At 57.6% G+C, this 17,697-nt stretch overlaps 1 protein-coding gene across 4 annotated transcripts; it reads left to right on the forward strand.

The window, feature by feature from the left end:
• The first annotated feature begins 528 nt into the window (after positions 1 to 528).
• On the forward strand, positions 529 to 12,677 carry ETV5 (ETS variant transcription factor 5). Of its 4 annotated transcripts, XM_075507755.1 has the most exons (13): positions 529 to 693; positions 1,177 to 1,313; positions 1,428 to 1,515; positions 1,665 to 1,712; positions 1,815 to 1,865; positions 7,100 to 7,229; positions 7,370 to 7,633; positions 9,050 to 9,309; positions 10,066 to 10,125; positions 10,581 to 10,649; positions 11,019 to 11,188; positions 12,014 to 12,115; positions 12,296 to 12,677. In XM_075507755.1, the coding sequence occupies exons 2-13, from the start codon at positions 1,269 to 1,271 to the stop codon at positions 12,515 to 12,517; spliced, it is 1,509 nt and encodes a 502-aa protein (XP_075363870.1). In that variant the 5' UTR covers positions 529 to 693; positions 1,177 to 1,268; the 3' UTR covers positions 12,518 to 12,677. The 4 variants fall into 4 exon arrangements, with proteins under 4 accessions (XP_075363870.1, XP_075363873.1, XP_075363871.1 ...); XM_075507758.1 differs by lacking the exon at positions 10,581 to 10,649; XM_075507756.1 differs by lacking the exon at positions 10,066 to 10,125.
• The last annotated feature ends 5,020 nt before the right edge of the window (positions 12,678 to 17,697 follow it).

Here is a 17,697-nt window from a genome sequence, read left to right on the forward strand (position 1 = left end):
CAGGCTCGCAGAGGGACCTGTGTGACACCAGCCTGCTGGTGCGAAACCGCCTCCCGAGAAAGCAGAGGGGACCCCATGGTGTGCGAGGCCTGAGGTCCATCCTGTCTGCAGAGCTTGCTGTGCGGCAGGTTCTTGGGCACGGCGTGGAGGGAGCAGGTCCCGCCCCCGATCCGGTTCTGGCCTCCCGGGCTGTCCCATCAACCCCCCAAGACCGACCGTAAGTCCCCTAGCCCCCTCCTGGAGAAGGCCGCGGCCCCTTTAAATCCCGCGCTGCCCCAGCCGCACCCGACAGCCTCTTCCCCCTTCTATTTTTTTATGAATGAAAAACGTTCTCGGCGGAGCCATGCAAATCACGCCGCGCCCATTGGCTGCCACCGCCCCCTCCCACCCAGCCGGCCTCAATGGTGCTCGGCGGAGCGGCGCGCGGGCGGGCGCGCAGCTGCACTGCAGCCAATCAGACGGCGCGGGAGGCCCAGCGGCGGCGCCCCATTGGCCGACGTAGAGAGTAAACAAGCGGCGCGGGGCGGGGCGTGGCGGAGGCCGCTGGTTCGGGGGCTGTGGGCCGGCGCAGAGCGGCAGCGCGGTGCCCAGGCGCGGAGCGGCGCCGTGCTGCGCTTTCCCCGGCGCATTCCCTGGCCTCCGGCTCCGGCTCGGCCCGCCCCGCTCCGGCTGAGCCTGCGGCGCCCCGGCCGGGTACGCGGGGCCTGGCGGCGCGGGGCAGTGCGGCCCTGGGCGGGGGCGGTGCTTATGAATGGCGCGGGCCGCGCGGTGTGAATGGCGGGGGGCGCGCGCGAGCGCGCGCGGGGGAGGGGGGCGGAGTTTATGAATGGGGCGCGCGGAGCGGCGTGGGAACGTGCCCGGCTGCGGCGCGGCCCTGCAGCGCCGAGCACCGGCAGGGGCGGAGGGAGGCGGCGGGACGCGGCCGCCGGGCGAGCGGAGGCAAAGTGAAGCGGCCCTGCCTGCCTGCTGGTCTCCCTCCTCCCGCTCCCACGGCGCGTGATGTCACGGCCGTTTCTATAGAAATTGGGTGACATCACGAACCGGGGGGCTGCGACCCGCCACGGCAGGAGCGGGCCGGCTCCCCGGGGACGCGCGGCGTATCCGCACCGAGCCAGCCCCGGGGGCGACAGGGGCCAGGGCCTGATCCTGACCCCCTCCTTCCCCTCCACCCCCCAGCCGCGCATCTGCCGGAGCCCGGGCGGGACCCCCCTTCCCGGGCCGGCGTCGATGCTGAGCAGGCTAGGGGCACTGCCCGTCTCCCCCGCACCATGGACGGCTTCTACGACCAACAGGTTCCCTTCATGGGCCCCGGGGTAAGTTTGCCCTGTGCCCCCTCCCTGCTCCCTGTTGGGCCACCCCATCCTTGGGGACATACTGTCCTTGGAGGCTGCCACCCTTCCAAACCGCTTCCGCCCTGGTCGTTGCAGAAGTCCTGCGCAGAGGAGGGCCGAGGCCGGCCGGGGTCTGATAGGAAAAGGAAATTTTTGGAGACCGACCTGGCCCATGACTCGGAAGGTAGGCAGGGCCGGCCCGGGCAGCCGTGGCCTCGCTGCGGCCCCGTGAGACCGCTGTCCTCGTGTTTGTCGGTTTAGAAATAATCCTGCGAATAATGGCAGTTTTATTTATTCTTCTGTGGAGCGCATAAGCCTTTCACTCTGTTCCAGAGCTCTTCCAGGATCTCAGCCAGCTCCAAGAGGCCTGGCTAGCTGAAGGCAAGTCTTTACCTCTGCCTTTGCCATGTAAAATCTCTCCACGAGCATTTTTTTGAGAACCAAAAATGCCATAAACCCACTTTTTTATTGTTGTTTTTTTAGCTCAGGTCCCTGATGATGAACAATTTGTCCCAGATTTCCAGTCTGACAACTGTAAGTGATTGTTCTGGCTTTTTGTTCTCCACGGGGGAAATGTTTGGGTGCCTCGTGCTGGGTTTGGAGCTGCTTCCTTGGGAAAGCAGTTGTTGCTGGGGCTGAAACCGTGAAATCATGGACTTTTGGGAGAAAGCATGTGTGGTTTGGGTTCATTGAGATGAAACTTGCAATGTCTTGTCTTCTGGAAATGGGGAAAATTATAACCAAATACATGGAAATAGCTCTAACTGATATCTGGGCTCCCCTGAGACTCGCTGCTTGTTCATAGTAATGTTGATTTGCTTATAAATGCTCCTTTTCCTTTTCAAGTGGATGCGAGGCTTGTGCTGGGCTCCTTGGTTAGCCACAATCTCTGCAGTTTCTGGAGCTTTTTACAGTCCTGGCCCAGCACTGTTGGCAAGAGTGGACCTGAGCAGTGAAACTTGAGCCACTTTAAGCAGCATTAATTGCTGGCAAGCAAGCGTGTTTAAAAGGAGGCCAGTGAAAATGCAGTCCCTCTTGAATTGCATAAGAGAGAGAGAGTTGCTTCTGAGCTGTGGTTTGTTGCTGGAATGGGTTAGCAGTGAGGGCAGAGGCTGGTTAATGGTGTGTGGTGTTTGCGTGTGTCTCTGGTGCTGGCTCTCCTGGCGTTGAAGGCTTGGTTGGAGGGGAAGGGTGGGGACTGGGACGTTTTGAGTTGTTACCTGGCAAACAGAAGTAGTAGCTTGGTGTTGGTGGCTGGGTTTTGCTGCTGAGCCAGACAGCTACAGAACTTAAAGGAAATCAAATTTAGCCTGCAGTCGAACAGATTTTTCATTCCAGCTTTGTCACAGCATGCAGCAAGGGTATCTTCTCCTACAGTAAATGCATGTTAATTATTGCTCTTTGATTACTTCTGAGTGGGAAGCTTGCCATTAAACTGTTCCAGACAGCCCAAGTTTCAGATGCGCTTTTTTCCCCTTGTCTCCCCTGAGATAAAAGGCGAGCCCAGAGTCAGAAACACAACTGGCTGTTGACATCCTAGTGCAGCCCAGCAGCTCTTGCTTGGAGCGGTAGAAACTGCAGCGTGCGTGGGAGGGTGGCTCTTAGAGCTGAAGCTGTTTCCAGTGCCTTTTGGCAGTCTCTTGTTTCCTTGTAACCTGAAGAGCTCAGAGAGAAGAGACAAACTTTTCTGGGTGATGCAGGCGGGGGGTGGGTGGGGGGAGCATTTGGTCGAGGCTCTTAAAATGTTCTCCTGACCTGCTCAGCCTCTACAGACACGGCATTGAAATGACTTTTGTCATTTGAAAGGAGATCTCACTGCGTGACTCCTCGCTATAATAACCTTCCTTAACTTTCCTGGGGAGAGAAAGCAAAGGTTTCCCTCACTGTCATGCAGAGGGCTGTGCTGGACACGGGGGGCTCAGACTAGAGTGGAGGAGAACAGGGAGCCCAGCTCTTCCATACCAGCTCTGGAGAGCATTTAAAGAGGAGAAAGTCTCTAGCTTACAGCTTTCTGGCCCCATCTTCTCATTTCACTCCAGTTTTGAACCATGTGTGGTGTGGGAAGCTTCCCTCCTGCAGCCGGGGTTCACTAGCGGGGATGTGCTTCTTTCCCTGCTGGGGGTCATGTTGGGTTTCTGTGCCCTTTAGCTCCAGGGTGAAGGTAAATACTTCCCTAGTCCATGTGCATGTTTGCAGGTATGTGTTGGACTTGGTTCCCACAGTTGTGTAGCTCTGTGTCTTTTTCCTGAGGAAGCTGCTGCTCTCTTATCCTGAGCAAACCAGCTCCATCTCCTGCTTCATGGCCCTGGTATTCCCAGGGCCGAGCTTCCTTGGCACAGCAGCAAAAAGGGACAAACCAGGCTCAGTTTTGACCCCGTTGCTCTGGGGAACACCACCACGTGTGCTGTGTCAAGTCTCGGAGATGCTCCAAACCGCAGCATCGTTCTCACCTTGCTAAAAAACCCTTATCGCACAGCAACTGCCTCCAGCTTGGCTGCTGCCCGCTCATGGTTCCTGATTCTGTAGCCGAGGTCCCTGGTAGACAAGGGCTTAAAGTTGGGGTTTGGCAGCAAAGTGCTGTAACATGCCAGAGGGCTGCAGGGAGGAAATCCCACCATAGGGACAGGGAAAGCAGGGCTCCTCTGAATAAGGGATGTGTTGTTCTCGGTGCCCTGGGCCAAGCAGCAAGAGGCCGGATTTGGTGCTTATAAGCTACTGGGAGAAGTGGCAGATTCTCCCAGGAAGGCGAGGAGGCTGCGGGCAACTCCTGCAGAACTCACTGTGCTGGCCATTGTGCTGCATCCCTAGCCGGGCATAGGTGTGGGCTTGGTCCGCACAGCGGCACAGTCCCAGGGAGAAGCATATATGTACAATGTTATATCTCAATAGGTTGTTTAAATAACTGGGGGGTTATGGGGTTGTGTTGGGGAGATCAAGCACCACAAGAGGATTTGTCTTTTGCAGGGGTTTGCTCCCAGGGGACTTGTGGCCCCCTGTGCAGGCGGTGTGTGGCTAAAGCCCTGGGCAGGGCACAGAGTGGGGTTTCTTATGCACTGAAATGAAAGCAGGAGGTTTGTTTCTGAGGAAGGATTGTTTAAACAAAGGAAAGCAGGAGCCTGGCTTCTATTTCTGGCTCCTATCCTGGCATGACCTTGGGTGCGTCCTGTAATGCTGGGGGATGGAGGGGCAGGTGTGGAGCTCAGCTCCCAGGTGACGGCTTGAGCGGCTGCCAAGGTCCGCAGCCGGTGGCCAGGCTGGAAATGGTGGTTTGGTTGCCTTCTCCATGGCTTGGGCAGCAGGTGCCACCAGCAAAGGTGGTGTCCTCTAGGCTCAGCCTCTTAGAGGTCCCATCATGCTGATGGTTGGGAACAACCTGCCCTGTCCCCCACCAAGGGATTCACTGGCAATTCAAGGCCCCGAATGGCTTTGGGGTATCACCTTTCCCACAGGAGACCTCTTGGCTGAAGGTTGACTTTTGGGGCATCTCCAGCTTGGCTGGTGGTACAGCACTGGGGGGGAGGGAGGGGTATGCCTGGGCCCCCCCATCTTCCCCTCCTGGTTGTGCCGCCTTACTGGCAGGGCACAGTAGCAGTATGCATGGCTGGTCCCCTTGCCCAGCCTCCCTGGGGTCTGTCCATCATGAGGGGCTAAAGCAGCCCAGAGACAAGCCGTCAGGTATCTACAGGTGCTCTCATTGCTCCCATGGCTCAGTCCTAGCACTGGTGTGCTGAGGCGTGTTCCCTGGCTCAGTCCTAGCACTGGTGTGCTGAGGCGTGTTCCCCGGCCCCACCTATAGTTAAGCTGCTCCCTCTGCCTATTTTTATCTATATATTTTTTTTAGCTTTTAATTATAGTGACAAGCTCAGGACCGGAAAGGTTAAAAGTGCTCGCACACCCAATGTGCCTTTGAGGCGTTGGATGCTGGGGCAGGCATCCCCTTCCCCGGGAACCCTTCCTGCTGCCTTCCCCACTCCCTGCCTGGCCACTTGCCGCCGGGGACCCAAAACCAGCTCCTTCCCCCGCAAGAGCTGCACCACCGGCCTCGGTGCCCTCCTTGGCTCCTGCCACCAGGCACTACAGCCTCGCCACCCCGGCTGGCCATGAGCTTGGCAGCAAGAGGGCGTCTTGCCAAAGAGCGCTGGCTGGCCCTGCGGTGTTTGTGTAAGGAATCCAAACGTTGCACAAAGTCCGGGCTTGGCCAGCTGGTCTCTGTTAGGTTCCTAAGGCTCGCTTCCCTTTTCTTGAATGGCAGCGCTAAGCTCTGGGGAAATTTTTCTTTTCTTCCCCCCGCCCCAGCGCCGCCCTCCCCGGCCACATGAATGGAGCGCTCCAAATTGTTTGTGAATGGAGGGTGGTGCCCGCTCAGAGACTTTTTTTTTTTTTCAATGAATAACCAGACCCCATTGTACGGCTGGCGGAAAAACAACCCGGTCCAACAACACAGAGCCTGTTAGGGAGAAACATGCCCGCGATAGGCAGCTGGAGTCCTTCCAAAACCAGTTCCCCTTTGCTTTTCCGTGGCTCGCAGGGCGCCCAGGCTCTGCCGCCACTGTGCTGGCCCCCCGTTAAGGCTAGAAATGCTGAGAGCTGCAAAACCTCGTGGGGTGGGGAAGGAGGAGGGAGATAAATCCGGCTTGGGAGCGGGTGGAAGGCGTGCGGGGGGCTATGCTGGCTCAGCTCTGGGCTTCGTGTTTCAAATGCTCCTCGGGGGGGTTTTATGCCCTTGGTACCAGCTGTGCTGGGCCGTTGTGGAGGGCATGTAGAGGGGGGAGTCAGCAGCTCTTTAAAGGTTTTGACAAATTAGGGGAGCAGCTAATTACCTGGCAAGCTGTGAACAGTTGTCCTGGAGCTATTTGCTTCTCTCTGCCTTAGCCGGGCTGTGTTTAGACTTTGCATGAAGCTAATACTCCACTTCCGATTAGTCTTGGCTGTCCTCTGCAGGCACTATTTAGGTAAAGATCTCTGAGGTGCTTTCCCTTTCCTAGAGTGCCTGCTTTTAGAAATTAATTAGGTTAAGCATATATTACTCGGTTTAAAATTATATATAGTGATTTGGCTTGCGGGGCTGGGAAGGGTTTGGGTTTAATAGGACGTTTGCCACTTGAACTGATACAACTGTGGGACCCTGGGACTGGGTCCCCTTGGAGCACCTTGGCTGGGGGAAGGTAGCTTGCTGACTCTCTGGCCAGCTAATTGGGAGCTGGGTATGCCCTGGCAATGGCAAGCGGGTTGCTGCATCCTGCTTACAAGCTCTTGGAGCTCCAAGGCTGTCAAGCCCCCTTGTTTCCCACCCCACGGCTCAGAGAGGCAGCCACTGCCTGCAGTGCCCAGGCTCGTCTCCTCTTGCTGAGATGCGCCCAGGCTGGGCCAAAAGCCCGTCTCATCTGTGGCTCTTGTTGAGCTGCCTGACCCCTCTGTCACAGCCCTTGCTCTGCACCCTCTCACCCTGTGCCGTTCCCCTCTTGGATCCCAGCAGGGAACAATTCCCCCTCTGTGAGCGATGTCCTGGGCCAGAGGGACTGTCCCAGCCCTGGGAGCTCTGCCCTCCCCTGCAGAAGTCAGCCCTGCCACCCCTGCTTGGTCCACCAGCATGTCAGGGTCTGGTGGGGCGTCACCCTGCCATGGTTTGGTTGCCTGATGCTGCTGGGGGGTCAATTTGGCACCTGATTCCCAAGCAAAGATCACCCAAGAGGATGTTCACACGGGTGACATCCCCCATCACGTTCTCCCACACGGGTGAGCCTGTATTCTCCTCTTTCTCATTGCAGTGGTCCTGCATGCCCCACCTCCGGCAAAGATCAAGCGTGAGCTGCACAGCCCTTCCTCAGAGCTGTCGTCCTGCAGCCATGAGCAGGCTCTCTGTGCTGGCTATGGGGACAAGTGCCTCTACAACTGCTGGTAGGTAGTGGCGGGGGTGGCTGCTGCCTGCAGACCCCTCGGGTCGCAGCATGGGGACTAGTCTTGCTTGTCAGCCCCTGCCGGGCGGAGGTGTTCTCATTAGTGTTGCTGTCAGTCACCAGCCCCTCTCCCCTCCATAGTGCCTATGACAGGAAGCCCCCTGCCGGGTTCAAGCCATTAACGCCACCTGCCACGCCGGTTTCTCCTGCGCACCAGGGATCGCACCAGGGATCGGCCCTGCCGCTGCCGGCCCCGGCCGTGCAGGCAGCTGCCCATGGGGCAGCCCCAGCCCCACACTCACTGCAGGAGCAGAGGCAGCAGACCTTCGCCATGCCGCGGCCACCTCATCCACCCATGCACATGCCAAAGATGATGTCTGAAAACCAATACCCCGCAGAGCACAGGTAAGGCTTCCCCTGCCCAAGTGAATGCTGATGTCTTGTGGGTGTTTAGGGGGGCTTTGGCCCTTGTGGGATGGATCGGTGACCTCAAAGTGTGGGGAGGGAAGAGGGATGCCCGTCCCCTTGCTGCAGTCGCAGACCGTGGGCCAGACATTGATGCCTGGGGGCCTGTGAAAGCCATTGCGGCAAAACTTGCTGCTTCCCACTGGGATCTTGCAGCTCTTTCTCCCCCGAGGTAGCTCCCTGCAAAGGGGACCTGCTCCTCCCAGCCCCAGGCATGCTGGGCAGACCCTTCACCTCCCCCATCAGTAGGTGGCATGGCGCAAGTCACAGTTGACCTCCAGCTTTGCTTGTGGCCTCCTGGATGCCCTTTGCTGCGGTGACAGCTGCCGTGTCACCAGCAGCGGGGTGTCCCCTTCAGGCATGGGGCTGGATGTGGCAGCGTGGCAAAGGCCATGCAGCGGGGCCATGGAAACCCTCGGGACACACCTGCAGCGAGTGAGCATCCCTCCCTGGTGAAGTGGGGCTCAGCTCTGGGCGACCTTTGAGCTATGCGGGGGACTGGCCGCAACCCCCATGCCAGCATGGGGCTTGGGTTTCACTCAGGAAGGGCAGAGGGACACGGCTCGGAAATGGAGTAATCCCAGCCTGGCAGCTGGGAGGCCTCCGGTTACAAAGCCAAATGGTGCATGGCCGGTGGAGAGGAGCCGGGTACGGAGATCATCTTTCAAGGTGCCGGAGGGTGAGGGGATGCAGCAGCACCCCCTCGAGATGCTCCCTTATCCACCACAGCCAGGAGAGACTGTGCTGGGGCTCGAGCTGGTGGCGGCGGCACCCCGAAACCAAAAATAGTGCTCCCTGCTGCCGAGTTCAAAGTTTAATCCCAGCCATGCAAGCGGATTAGTGGCCAGCTGGGGCTGTGGGACTGCAGAGTGGATTTGGCTTTGTGTAAGTGCCCACCTGGGTACAGCATCCCCTGGGCCCTGCGGCTCTGCCCCCCACCCCGGGGGGGAGATTTTACTGTTGTCGGGTGGGGTTTTTTTTTGTTTCCCTTTGCCACTCTTACCCAGACATCCCTGCTGCAGCTCAGGGCTGCCATCATCATGCAGTGCTTCATAGTGATGGCTCACGCGCTGTCCTGCTCCCCTAGTGGGGCATCCCCAGTGCTTGGAGGGGGGGACAGGGCTCCCCAGCGCTCTGCTGTGTCCCCACAGGACGAACCATCGTGGTGGCCGTGCTCCTGAGGAAGTGTCCCAGACTGCTGTGGGTGGGACACAGCGCCACCCAAACCACCCCAGGAGCACCCCGGGCTGAGGGCACCAAGCCAGCATGGGGTCCCAGTCTGGGGTGGGAGCCGGCAGTGTGCCAGCATGGCTGACCCTGCCACCTCTCAGTAACACCGTGTCCCTCTCCTGCCAGGTTTCAGAGGCAGCTGTCGGAGCCTTGCCACCCCTTCCCGCCACAGCCTGGGGTCCCAGGGGACAGCCGCCCCATCTACCACCGGCAGCTGTCAGAGCCCCTTGGCCCAGCTGCCTCCCACCCCCCTCAGGGATTCAAGCAGGAGTTCCACGACCCGCTCTACGAGCATGGTGGCCCCGGCCTGCCTGGCCCCCCTGGCCACAGCTTCCAGGCCCCCATGGGCATCAAGCAGGAGCCCCGGGACTACTGCATCGACTCAGGTGGGTGCAAGTCAGGAGGGGCAGCTGGGTGCGAGTGCTCAGGGGGGTGCAGGTTACACCAGTGGCACCCAGGGGAGCAAAGCCATCTCTGCCATCTGTGGCTCACGGGCAGCAGCGCAGTGGGCTCAGGGTTGAGCCTTGGGCAGTAGGTGCCGCATCACCCCAGGGCTCCTGCGGTGCCAGGCTGCTGCTCTGCCAGGTAGATGATCTCTTCCCCCTTCCTTTCCTTTCCAAAGTGGGGGGGATAGAGCAGCCATTCACCAGATGCCGTGTGGCATAGTCTGTGCCATAGTCACAAGCTGGGGTGCCCTGCAGCACCTGGCGGGTCCCCCTGCAGCCCTGGCCTGGGGCTAGCTGTGACTTCTGGCTGCTGGACCCCACCAGCATCACGGAAAAATCCTCTAATCGCCTTAGGACCTAAAAATACGCCGACCTCAGGATGGGAGGGTGGCATGGCTGAGCAGATGGCAGGGGAGGCGTGGCGATGCCTCTCTTCCCATGGGGCCCGAATAAGGTGGTGAAAACCTGAGCTGACTTAGACTTTGCTCCCAGCACTCATTCCAGTGCCCCCCACTCATAAATTGTACTGGTTTTCCCCCAAAGCTGGGGGTGGGTGCAGTGGCCCAGGGTGCACCAGGGGGAGACATGCCCAGGCTTGGCTGCAGGACATGCTTGGGGGGGGGGGAAGATGCTGCTGAGCGCTTGGTGGGACCCATGGGATGTACGTCCTTAATGCCACCTTCATCTCCCTCGCAGAAGTGCCTAACTGCCAGTCCTCGTACCTGCGGGGGGGCGTCTTCCCCAGCAGCCATGATGGTGAGTGTGCCCCTGGCCTCCTCCCAATCATGGGCATCCCCTGTGTGTCGTGTCCTGTCCCTCCCTTGGGGCAGGCAGACCCCCCTTCATGGCTGGCAGAGCTGCCAGGCACCCCAAAAACGCCTGCAAGAGCACCGTGGTGCCTGTGAGAGCCCGCATGCGAGCAGCACCGGCACTGCCACTAAAAATAGGGCCTGTGCCGTGCAGCGGCCGGCCCCTGCGAGTGTGTCATGAGAGGATGGCAGTGCTGCACCGTGTAATCCGGGATAACGTGCCCGATGTAGCTGCTAAGAGGGTTTTGGTTCCCTCAGCTCCCTGGGGTGAGGGGGGGATGGAGCTGCTCCCAGCACTGGGGGATGGGGTCTTGGTGCTGGATTGGGCCAAGCCAGGGGTTTTTTGGGGTCTGGCCGGGGTGGTGGGGGGCCCTGTGCTCACCAAGGGTCTCTTCCCCCTAGGATTTTCGTATGAAAAGGACACACGATTGTATTTTGATGACACGTGTGTGGTACCGGAGAGGCTAGAGGGTAAGAATTTGGCCCCAGAGGAGGGCTGGGGAGTGACCAGGGCTCATGGAGGGAGATTCGGGGCCAGACTCTGCAGCAGCCAGCTTTTAAGGCCAAGCGGTGCTGGTGCGGTGCTCTTGAGCTGCTGAGCATCATCCCATGTGGCTGCTCAGCATCACCACCGTGCCCTGTCCCTGCCACCCACCCTTGCCTGCCTGCAGTGGCATTCCCAGCAGCTCTCCCCTTTCCAACCCTGTGGCCTGATCCTGCACAGGGGGTCCTGGCACAGGGGTGAGCCCAATGTCGCTGTACGTGTCCCCTGCTGGGTGGCACAGCCCGGGAGAGGGGCAGAGCTGGGGTGTTTAACCAGCTGTGTCTCTGTGCGGGCAGGTAAAGTGAAGCAGGAGCCCACCCTGTACCGTGAGGGCCCTCCCTACCAGCGGCGTGGGTCCCTGCAGCTCTGGCAGTTCCTGGTCACCCTCCTGGATGACCCTGCCAATGCCCACTTCATCGCCTGGACCGGCCGGGGCATGGAGTTCAAGCTGATCGAGCCTGAGGAGGTATGGAGGGGTCCTGCCACAGTGCCTGGTGTGCTGGAGCTGGGGCTGCACCCTGGAGGCAGCTGCAAGGAAGAGCCTGGGGAGAGGGGGGTGTGCGCGTATCCTTTCCATGCATCACAGCAGTTCACGCTCACACTTGAAGTGTCTTAGTCTCCAGGCCGCTTTTGAGGGCTAGAGGGAAAAGCCAGCCACCCGTCTGTGCTAAGCAGCCGTAGAAATTTGCCTTTAATCTCTGCTGCCTCTCGGCATGGCACACGCTCTGCTCCCAGAGCCACCAGCCGCAGTGGTGTTGCCTCTGTGCCAAGCCTCGGGTGTCACCCATTGCTCAGCCATGGCTCCCTCCCTCCCAAACTGCTCCGCTGCTTTGCCGAGTCCCTGGCGGCAGCTCCATGCCGGCACAGGGCTGTGCTGGAGCTGTGCAGCTCTGCAGGAGGGTGACACAGAGGAAGAAGCTGTTTGGGCAGTAATTGAAAGCAGCTGTAGCACCGAGCTGCGCATTGTGGGTAATTACCCATAATATCTCTTATGCAGTGCATGGAAATTGTGGGTTTTTGAAGCAGCTTTTTTGGCAGGCTCCCCTAATCAAGTCTTTTGATTTGGCCCCTGGTTTGGCAGTGGCGGCGTTGCAGCAGCCAGCGCTTGGAGCTGGAGCATTTATCACAGCAGGCGGGGAACTTCTCCGAGACCATGGTGATGCTTTTGCCCCTGGCTGCTCCAGCTCCCAGAAACAAGCCCCTACTCCGCATTTCAGTTGTGACTTCCTTCAAGGGCTGATGTCCAAGCCCGGGCTGGAGCCTTCATGGCTGCTGCCTTTCTCCCCCCCAGGTAGCACGGCGCTGGGGCATCCAGAAGAACCGGCCAGCCATGAACTACGACAAGCTCAGCCGTTCCCTGCGCTACTACTACGAGAAGGGCATCATGCAGAAGGCGAGTGACCCCGCTGCCATGGGGTTGGGTGGAGAGCGTGACCGTCCCCCATTGTCACCCCAGCATCCTGGGGCACAGCAGGAGGGGGGCTAGGTCCAGTGCTGGTCATGCTGTGCTTGTTATTCCCTGGGGAGGGGAAGGTGCAGGGCACCTCTCATGCCCTCCTCCTCCTCCTCACAGGTGGCTGGTGAGCGGTACGTCTATAAGTTTGTCTGTGACCCCGATGCCCTCTTTTCCATGGCCTATCCCGACAATCAGCGCCCCTTCCTGAAGACAGAGCCCGACTGCCCGGTGCCCGAGGAGGAGACGGTGCCACTGACACACTTCGAGGACAGCCCAGCGTACCTCCTGGAGATGGATCCCTGCAGCAGCCTTCCCTACGCGGAGGGCTTCGCTTACTGACTCAGCCAGCTGGCAGAGCCACAAGCACTAGCGCATCCACTCTAGGCAAATATGGTTTTCTAAAGAATATTTTTTGCTGTTCATAAGGAGAAAAAAAAATCACAAACCGCACGTGCGCACACACAAATTGGAGGAATCTAAAATGCCCTGTGTGTGTCACCGCCAAATTCCCACCCTTACTGTCCAAGGGCTAGTGCATAGGACTGCCCATGGCTGGCAACTCCTGCCAAGCTTCGGTGCGATGTTTTTGGGCAACGGGAGCTAAAGACACAGTCTCTGACCCAGGCCCCATTCCTCGCCAGCAGCGTGAGGGCTGATGGCTCCAGCAGCGCCCTGGGACTGGGCTGAGCTGGCGTGGCCATCTGGTGAATTGTCATGACAATCTGCTTTGCATCGAGCGCAATCTGCGTAGCTGCCTTGTGTGGTGGAAAGGGCTTTGATTTGCACAGAGGAGGGATGCGGGGGGGCTGCCTGGGCCAGCACCCCGGGTCTGATGTGCGCAGCATCCTACTGCAACCCTGAGGAGCCTTCTGCTTTCCCGAACTGACCTTCCCTGGCCCACCCTCGTGATATCTCCTGATAATAACAGTTTCCCAGCCCCCCCCCCCCCCCCCCCGGGTCCTCTCCATGCCCCTCTCACTCCTCCTCCCCAGCTCCAGCTGCGTGCCATGGGTTGCATTTCAGGGGAGGAGACGGTGACGCTATCTCCCTCCCTCCCCCCCCCTTTTTTTTTTTTTTGTTTTGATGTTTTAGGGTGGGGGGGAAGGTTTCTAAACTGATTTTTGTAGAATTTTTTTTTTTTGTATTTTAAGGCAAAGCTATTTTTTGCAGCCTGGCTGCTGTTCCTGGAGCCCCTGGGGACAGCCCCCCCAGCTTTTCCGGTGGCACGCTTGCAGGGGGAGCCCTCAGTGCCTGCAGCTTGCTGGGATGGCTGCCGAAGTATCTGGTCCACTCCATTTCACTGCTCGAGTCCTCTTTCCCAGGGGAGCCAGGGCTGAACCCCCGTGCCAGCTCAGCTGCACTCCCCCCACCCCCTACTCGGCACGGCCTCAGAGCTGGGCTGTAAGGCTGCGGTGGGCAGGGATGGTGGGATGCTTTCCAGGTACCCCACTTCCCTCCAGCTCCCCCCTCCCTGCTGCACCTCCTACCACTCCACCACTCATATATCCATACCTGCCTATCCCCCCACCCCCCCCCCGGCTACATGTTTTTGTTGTAAATGCTGTATAGGATTTTTTTTTCTTCCTTAGTTAGCTTTGGTTGGATTTTTTTTTTTGACTGATTCATTCTTTTTTGGGGAAGTATGAAGATTAACTCTGGGTAGACTTGTTTGCTCTCCCCGCAGGGTCTGCAGTGGTCTGTACCCATGGGGAGCATTTGGTTGTGGGAATCCCACCTTAGGCACAGGGTTTTCAGCATTTGCTTGGTGTGGTAGGTCTACAGTGCAGAAGGGGTTAATCTGAGGACTGATTGGAAATAATCTTTACTCAAGCAGGGCTATGTATCTCCTGCAAAGCTGCATTACATTCTGTACTGTGTACAATAAAGGATCTTGCTTTCTGTTCCTCCCTAGCTGCCTGGGCCCCTGCTTTGCCTATGCTATGGGATACTGCCTGGGCTGGGAGGGAGCCTCTGGATGTGCTTGTTGGGGCAGAAGCCTGTTGCTTGGGGCATGCAGGGCCATGTGTCCTTCTGAGGCACTGGGACCAGGTGGGAGTCCAGGTCACCAGCATAGGGCTGCCCTCTCCCTGGCCCCCCTGCTTTCTTCCCAGCCCTGTGGCTATTGCTCCTGGGTCTGGATGCTGCCATGGCTTTCACAAAGCCATGTCCAGCAAGAGGATCCATTTGAAATGGGTGTGGCTTCTCCCCAGTGAGGTGCAGTTTAATGTTGCCTCTTCCTAGGGGTTTCTCAGCTAGTGGGTCCAGCTGCCTCTGTCCCCTTCGTTCTCCCTGGGAAACCTAGGCTCCCTGCCATCAAGCAGAGCTAAAGCTGGTGGGGACCTCTTAGCATTGACACCCTCTCAGCATTGGAAAGCCCTTCCAGGAGCTCCTGGCAGTGGTCTCCCAGCACTTACTGGCCCCATTTCTAGGCTGGGAAAAATCCCCATGGAGCAGCAGGGTCTGCAAAAGGCTGAAGGAGGTGGGTGGAGGGCAAGGGCTGTTCCACAACAACTTGACTCAGTTGAAGAGTCTGTGTTTCCCCTGACGGGCTGGAGAAAAGCTCAAACACTCTTGAACTGCCTGGTCATGTTGGTCTCTATTTTAGTTGGTCAAAGCAGGCTGAGCCAGGGTGTCCACTGGCTCCCAGCCCCATCCCCATGCAGGGTAGTGGGGTGATGCTGCTGGAGACACTGCTGGCTCTTCTCTTGCAGGCTGTTTTTACAGCTCAGCCAAACTCTATCCCTAGACTTGTCTGTGGAGAGATGGAAGGTCCTTATTTGCCATGATGCTTGTGGCATATTAATATCATTATAATCATTATATTTTACAATATAATATTATAATTATTAATATTATAATATTAACAATATTACTACACCTCACCTGAATCCATGCCTGGCTGCCAGCCATGTTGCTAACAGGTCCTTGAGCTGCTTTTCTTCTTTCATTGTGCCTGAAGTATTAGGTTGAGTGGAGAAGCATGTCTCCTAGTCCAGGCAGGGTGAAGCAGTGTCCCAATCACCTAGCAAAACCAATTCATGTGGCATGAAGCCTTCCAGGAGGTAAATCAGCTGCTCAGCCCCTGAAGACATCTCCTTGCACTCCCTAGGGAGCTCCATGGCATCAAGCCTTGGTGTTCTGGCAAGCAAGCTCAAGTAGATGCTCAATGATGCTCAAGTAGACTCTCCTATGTGGGCAACCTGCAGCCATCTAGCAGCAGGGAGACATTCATGTGGGAAGGAGCTGCAGGGTGAGTCCTCCTCACTGTGCCAGGGCTGTGGCTGTGGCAGGACCACTGGGCACCTGCAGGCAGCAGTGCTGCCTGCACCCACACAGGACTCTCAGTACAGTGAAAACCCCTGGCCTGGGCACACACCCATAGCTCATGCCAGCCTCCCAACCATATCCCATTTTTATTTTCTACAAAGCTTTGTCCTCTGCCTAAGACCGCAAAAATCAAGTTAAACAAGAGGGGATGCAAAAAACCTTGCTGGCAATCTGAGCTCCAGACAGTGCCCAGTAATCCCACCTCAATGGGGATTTCAGCAGAATGAGTCCTGGTGCTCAGGATGGAACAAGGGGAAATCAGGGCCTAAGCATGCAGGCGGCCCGTGGTGGCAGGACCTCAACCCAGCAGCATGGCGAGTGTGTGGAACCAGTTATGGATGGCGAGGATGAGCAGATAAGATAAACCTTTTCAAAGCTTTCATCGAGCAGCTTGTCATGCTGCAACCCAACTGGCCCTGCAAATCCTGTTGCGGGCGGGGCTGGGGCACCCCAAGAGCATGCCATGTGCTGCTCTTAATGGAGAGTGAGGACAGGAAGAGGCATTTTTCTATTTCAGCCTGCCAGTGCGGGACAAAAGCATTCAGACCACAGAGGGTTTGATACCACACTGGCTTTTAAGTACTCAGGGCATCGAGAATGTGCTCCTTGTTTGATACTGCTGCACATTGCACCTCCTTCTGCTGCACACAGGAGGCTTTTGCTCAGTGCAGAAAGGATAGAGCTGCCTTGGGTGCGCAAGTCCCACTCATCTGGCTGCCATCCTCTCCCCCTGCCTAGCCCCCCCAAGGGCAAGGGACAAGCCACACCTGATCAGCGTCCTGCCTGCAGCCCCGCATGGGGACAAGAGCTCCCAGGCAGCCAGGAGGCTGGGCTAGCATTTGCCAGGAATTGGGGAGATGGAGGGGAAGCAGGTGGGAAAGCTTCCCTGCTTCCTGCACATCTCCTGCCCCATCAACCGCCACTCCAGGGCACAGGGATGAGTCCTCCTTGGCCGTGCTCTGGCGTGCAGTGGTATGGGCAGCCAGGCCAGGGAGCACCACCTTGGCCACCGCCATTTCCCTTCAGGACCAGGAACAGCCGGAGCCACCACTGCTCCATCCCCAGGACCAGCTACCTTGGTCCCCTCCTTGCACACTCTAGGACCATCTGCCTCCTGCCTTCCCCCTGCTCCCTCACAGCTGCTAGAAAGGATGAAGAGGCGTAAGCAGAGAGGAGGGGCAGCACAAAGCAGCATTTTGGGGAGGATTCAGGCATCCAGGCTGGGCAAAATCCTGGTGCTGGCGTCGGCCTCTCCAACCCTCCACATCACTGCTTCCATCTCCCACTCAGGGCGTGAGGTAACAAGACGATCCATGATTTAGGGTGAACAACAATTTCTGATACTGTGTGAGCAGATAATAAAATGGCAGCTGGTATTGAATGGGAATAAATGTGTTTTTCCTATTATCTTCTCTTCACAGTCTTATAATGTGCACTAAGGTATTCCCTCCCTGGAATAAGAGCTCAGCTTTAGCAGATAGATAGTCCAAAAGCTGTTCAAATGAGAAGTGCATGTTAAAAATTATTTGGAAAAGAGGAGCCCGTAAAAGGGAGAACATCATTACAGCCCTCTACACATCCATAATTCACTGAGTGCATTTCTGCTCTCCCCAGCTCAGAAGGATATAGCTGGACTGAAAAATGGCCAAAAAGCAATAGAGATAGCCAAAGGTCTGCAGTGGCTCTTATACAGGAGTATATAAATAGTCTACCACTTCCATCCGGGGCAGGATTTGTGGCTCAGGGACTTCATATTTAATAGCCCATGATGGAGATTTCCATCACTGACTGGAAGAGCATTTGTGGGAAGAATTACTGCCCACGCGGCTTGTTCTTACGGGAGCCAGCAGGACCAGCAAGTTCGGTGTGGCTGCCAAGACCAGAGGTGCTGCGTGGTCAGCAGCAGCCCCGCACGAGCAGCGAGATGCAGCTCCCACATGGCCCAATGTCCCTTTGTCCCTCATGGTGGCCTCATGCCTGGGCTTTGCAGCTTGTGCGTGCAGCTGCTGGCTGCCCTGTCCAGGGAGGCAGATCACATCACAGCAACTCCTCTCTTCCCTATCTCTTCAAACACTTGATTTTTTTTTCAATAAGTGGGCTAATTTGGCTTTTAAATACCTGGAGGGACTTCACACAAGTGGCTGCATATGTGAAACCAACGTCAATATGGGTGAGCTTCAGAAAAAAAAGCA

The sequence above is a fragment of the Mycteria americana genome, chromosome 7 (genome assembly GCF_035582795.1).
Source record: "Mycteria americana isolate JAX WOST 10 ecotype Jacksonville Zoo and Gardens chromosome 7, USCA_MyAme_1.0, whole genome shotgun sequence".
NCBI classification, from domain to species: domain Eukaryota; kingdom Metazoa; phylum Chordata; class Aves; order Ciconiiformes; family Ciconiidae; genus Mycteria; species Mycteria americana.

Bases quoted from the DNA above. Each gene is read 5' to 3' on its own strand.
- ETV5 (XM_075507755.1), top strand. From the start codon at position 1,269: ATGGACGGCTTCTACGACCAACAGGTTCCCTTCATGGGCCCCGGG. The intron at 1,516-1,664 runs GTAGGCAGGGCC...ACTCTGTTCCAG, and splicing joins CCTGGCCCATGACTCGGAAG to AGCTCTTCCAGGATCTCAGC. The intron at 12,116-12,295 runs GCGAGTGACCCC...TCCTCCTCACAG, and splicing joins AGAAGGGCATCATGCAGAAG to GTGGCTGGTGAGCGGTACGT.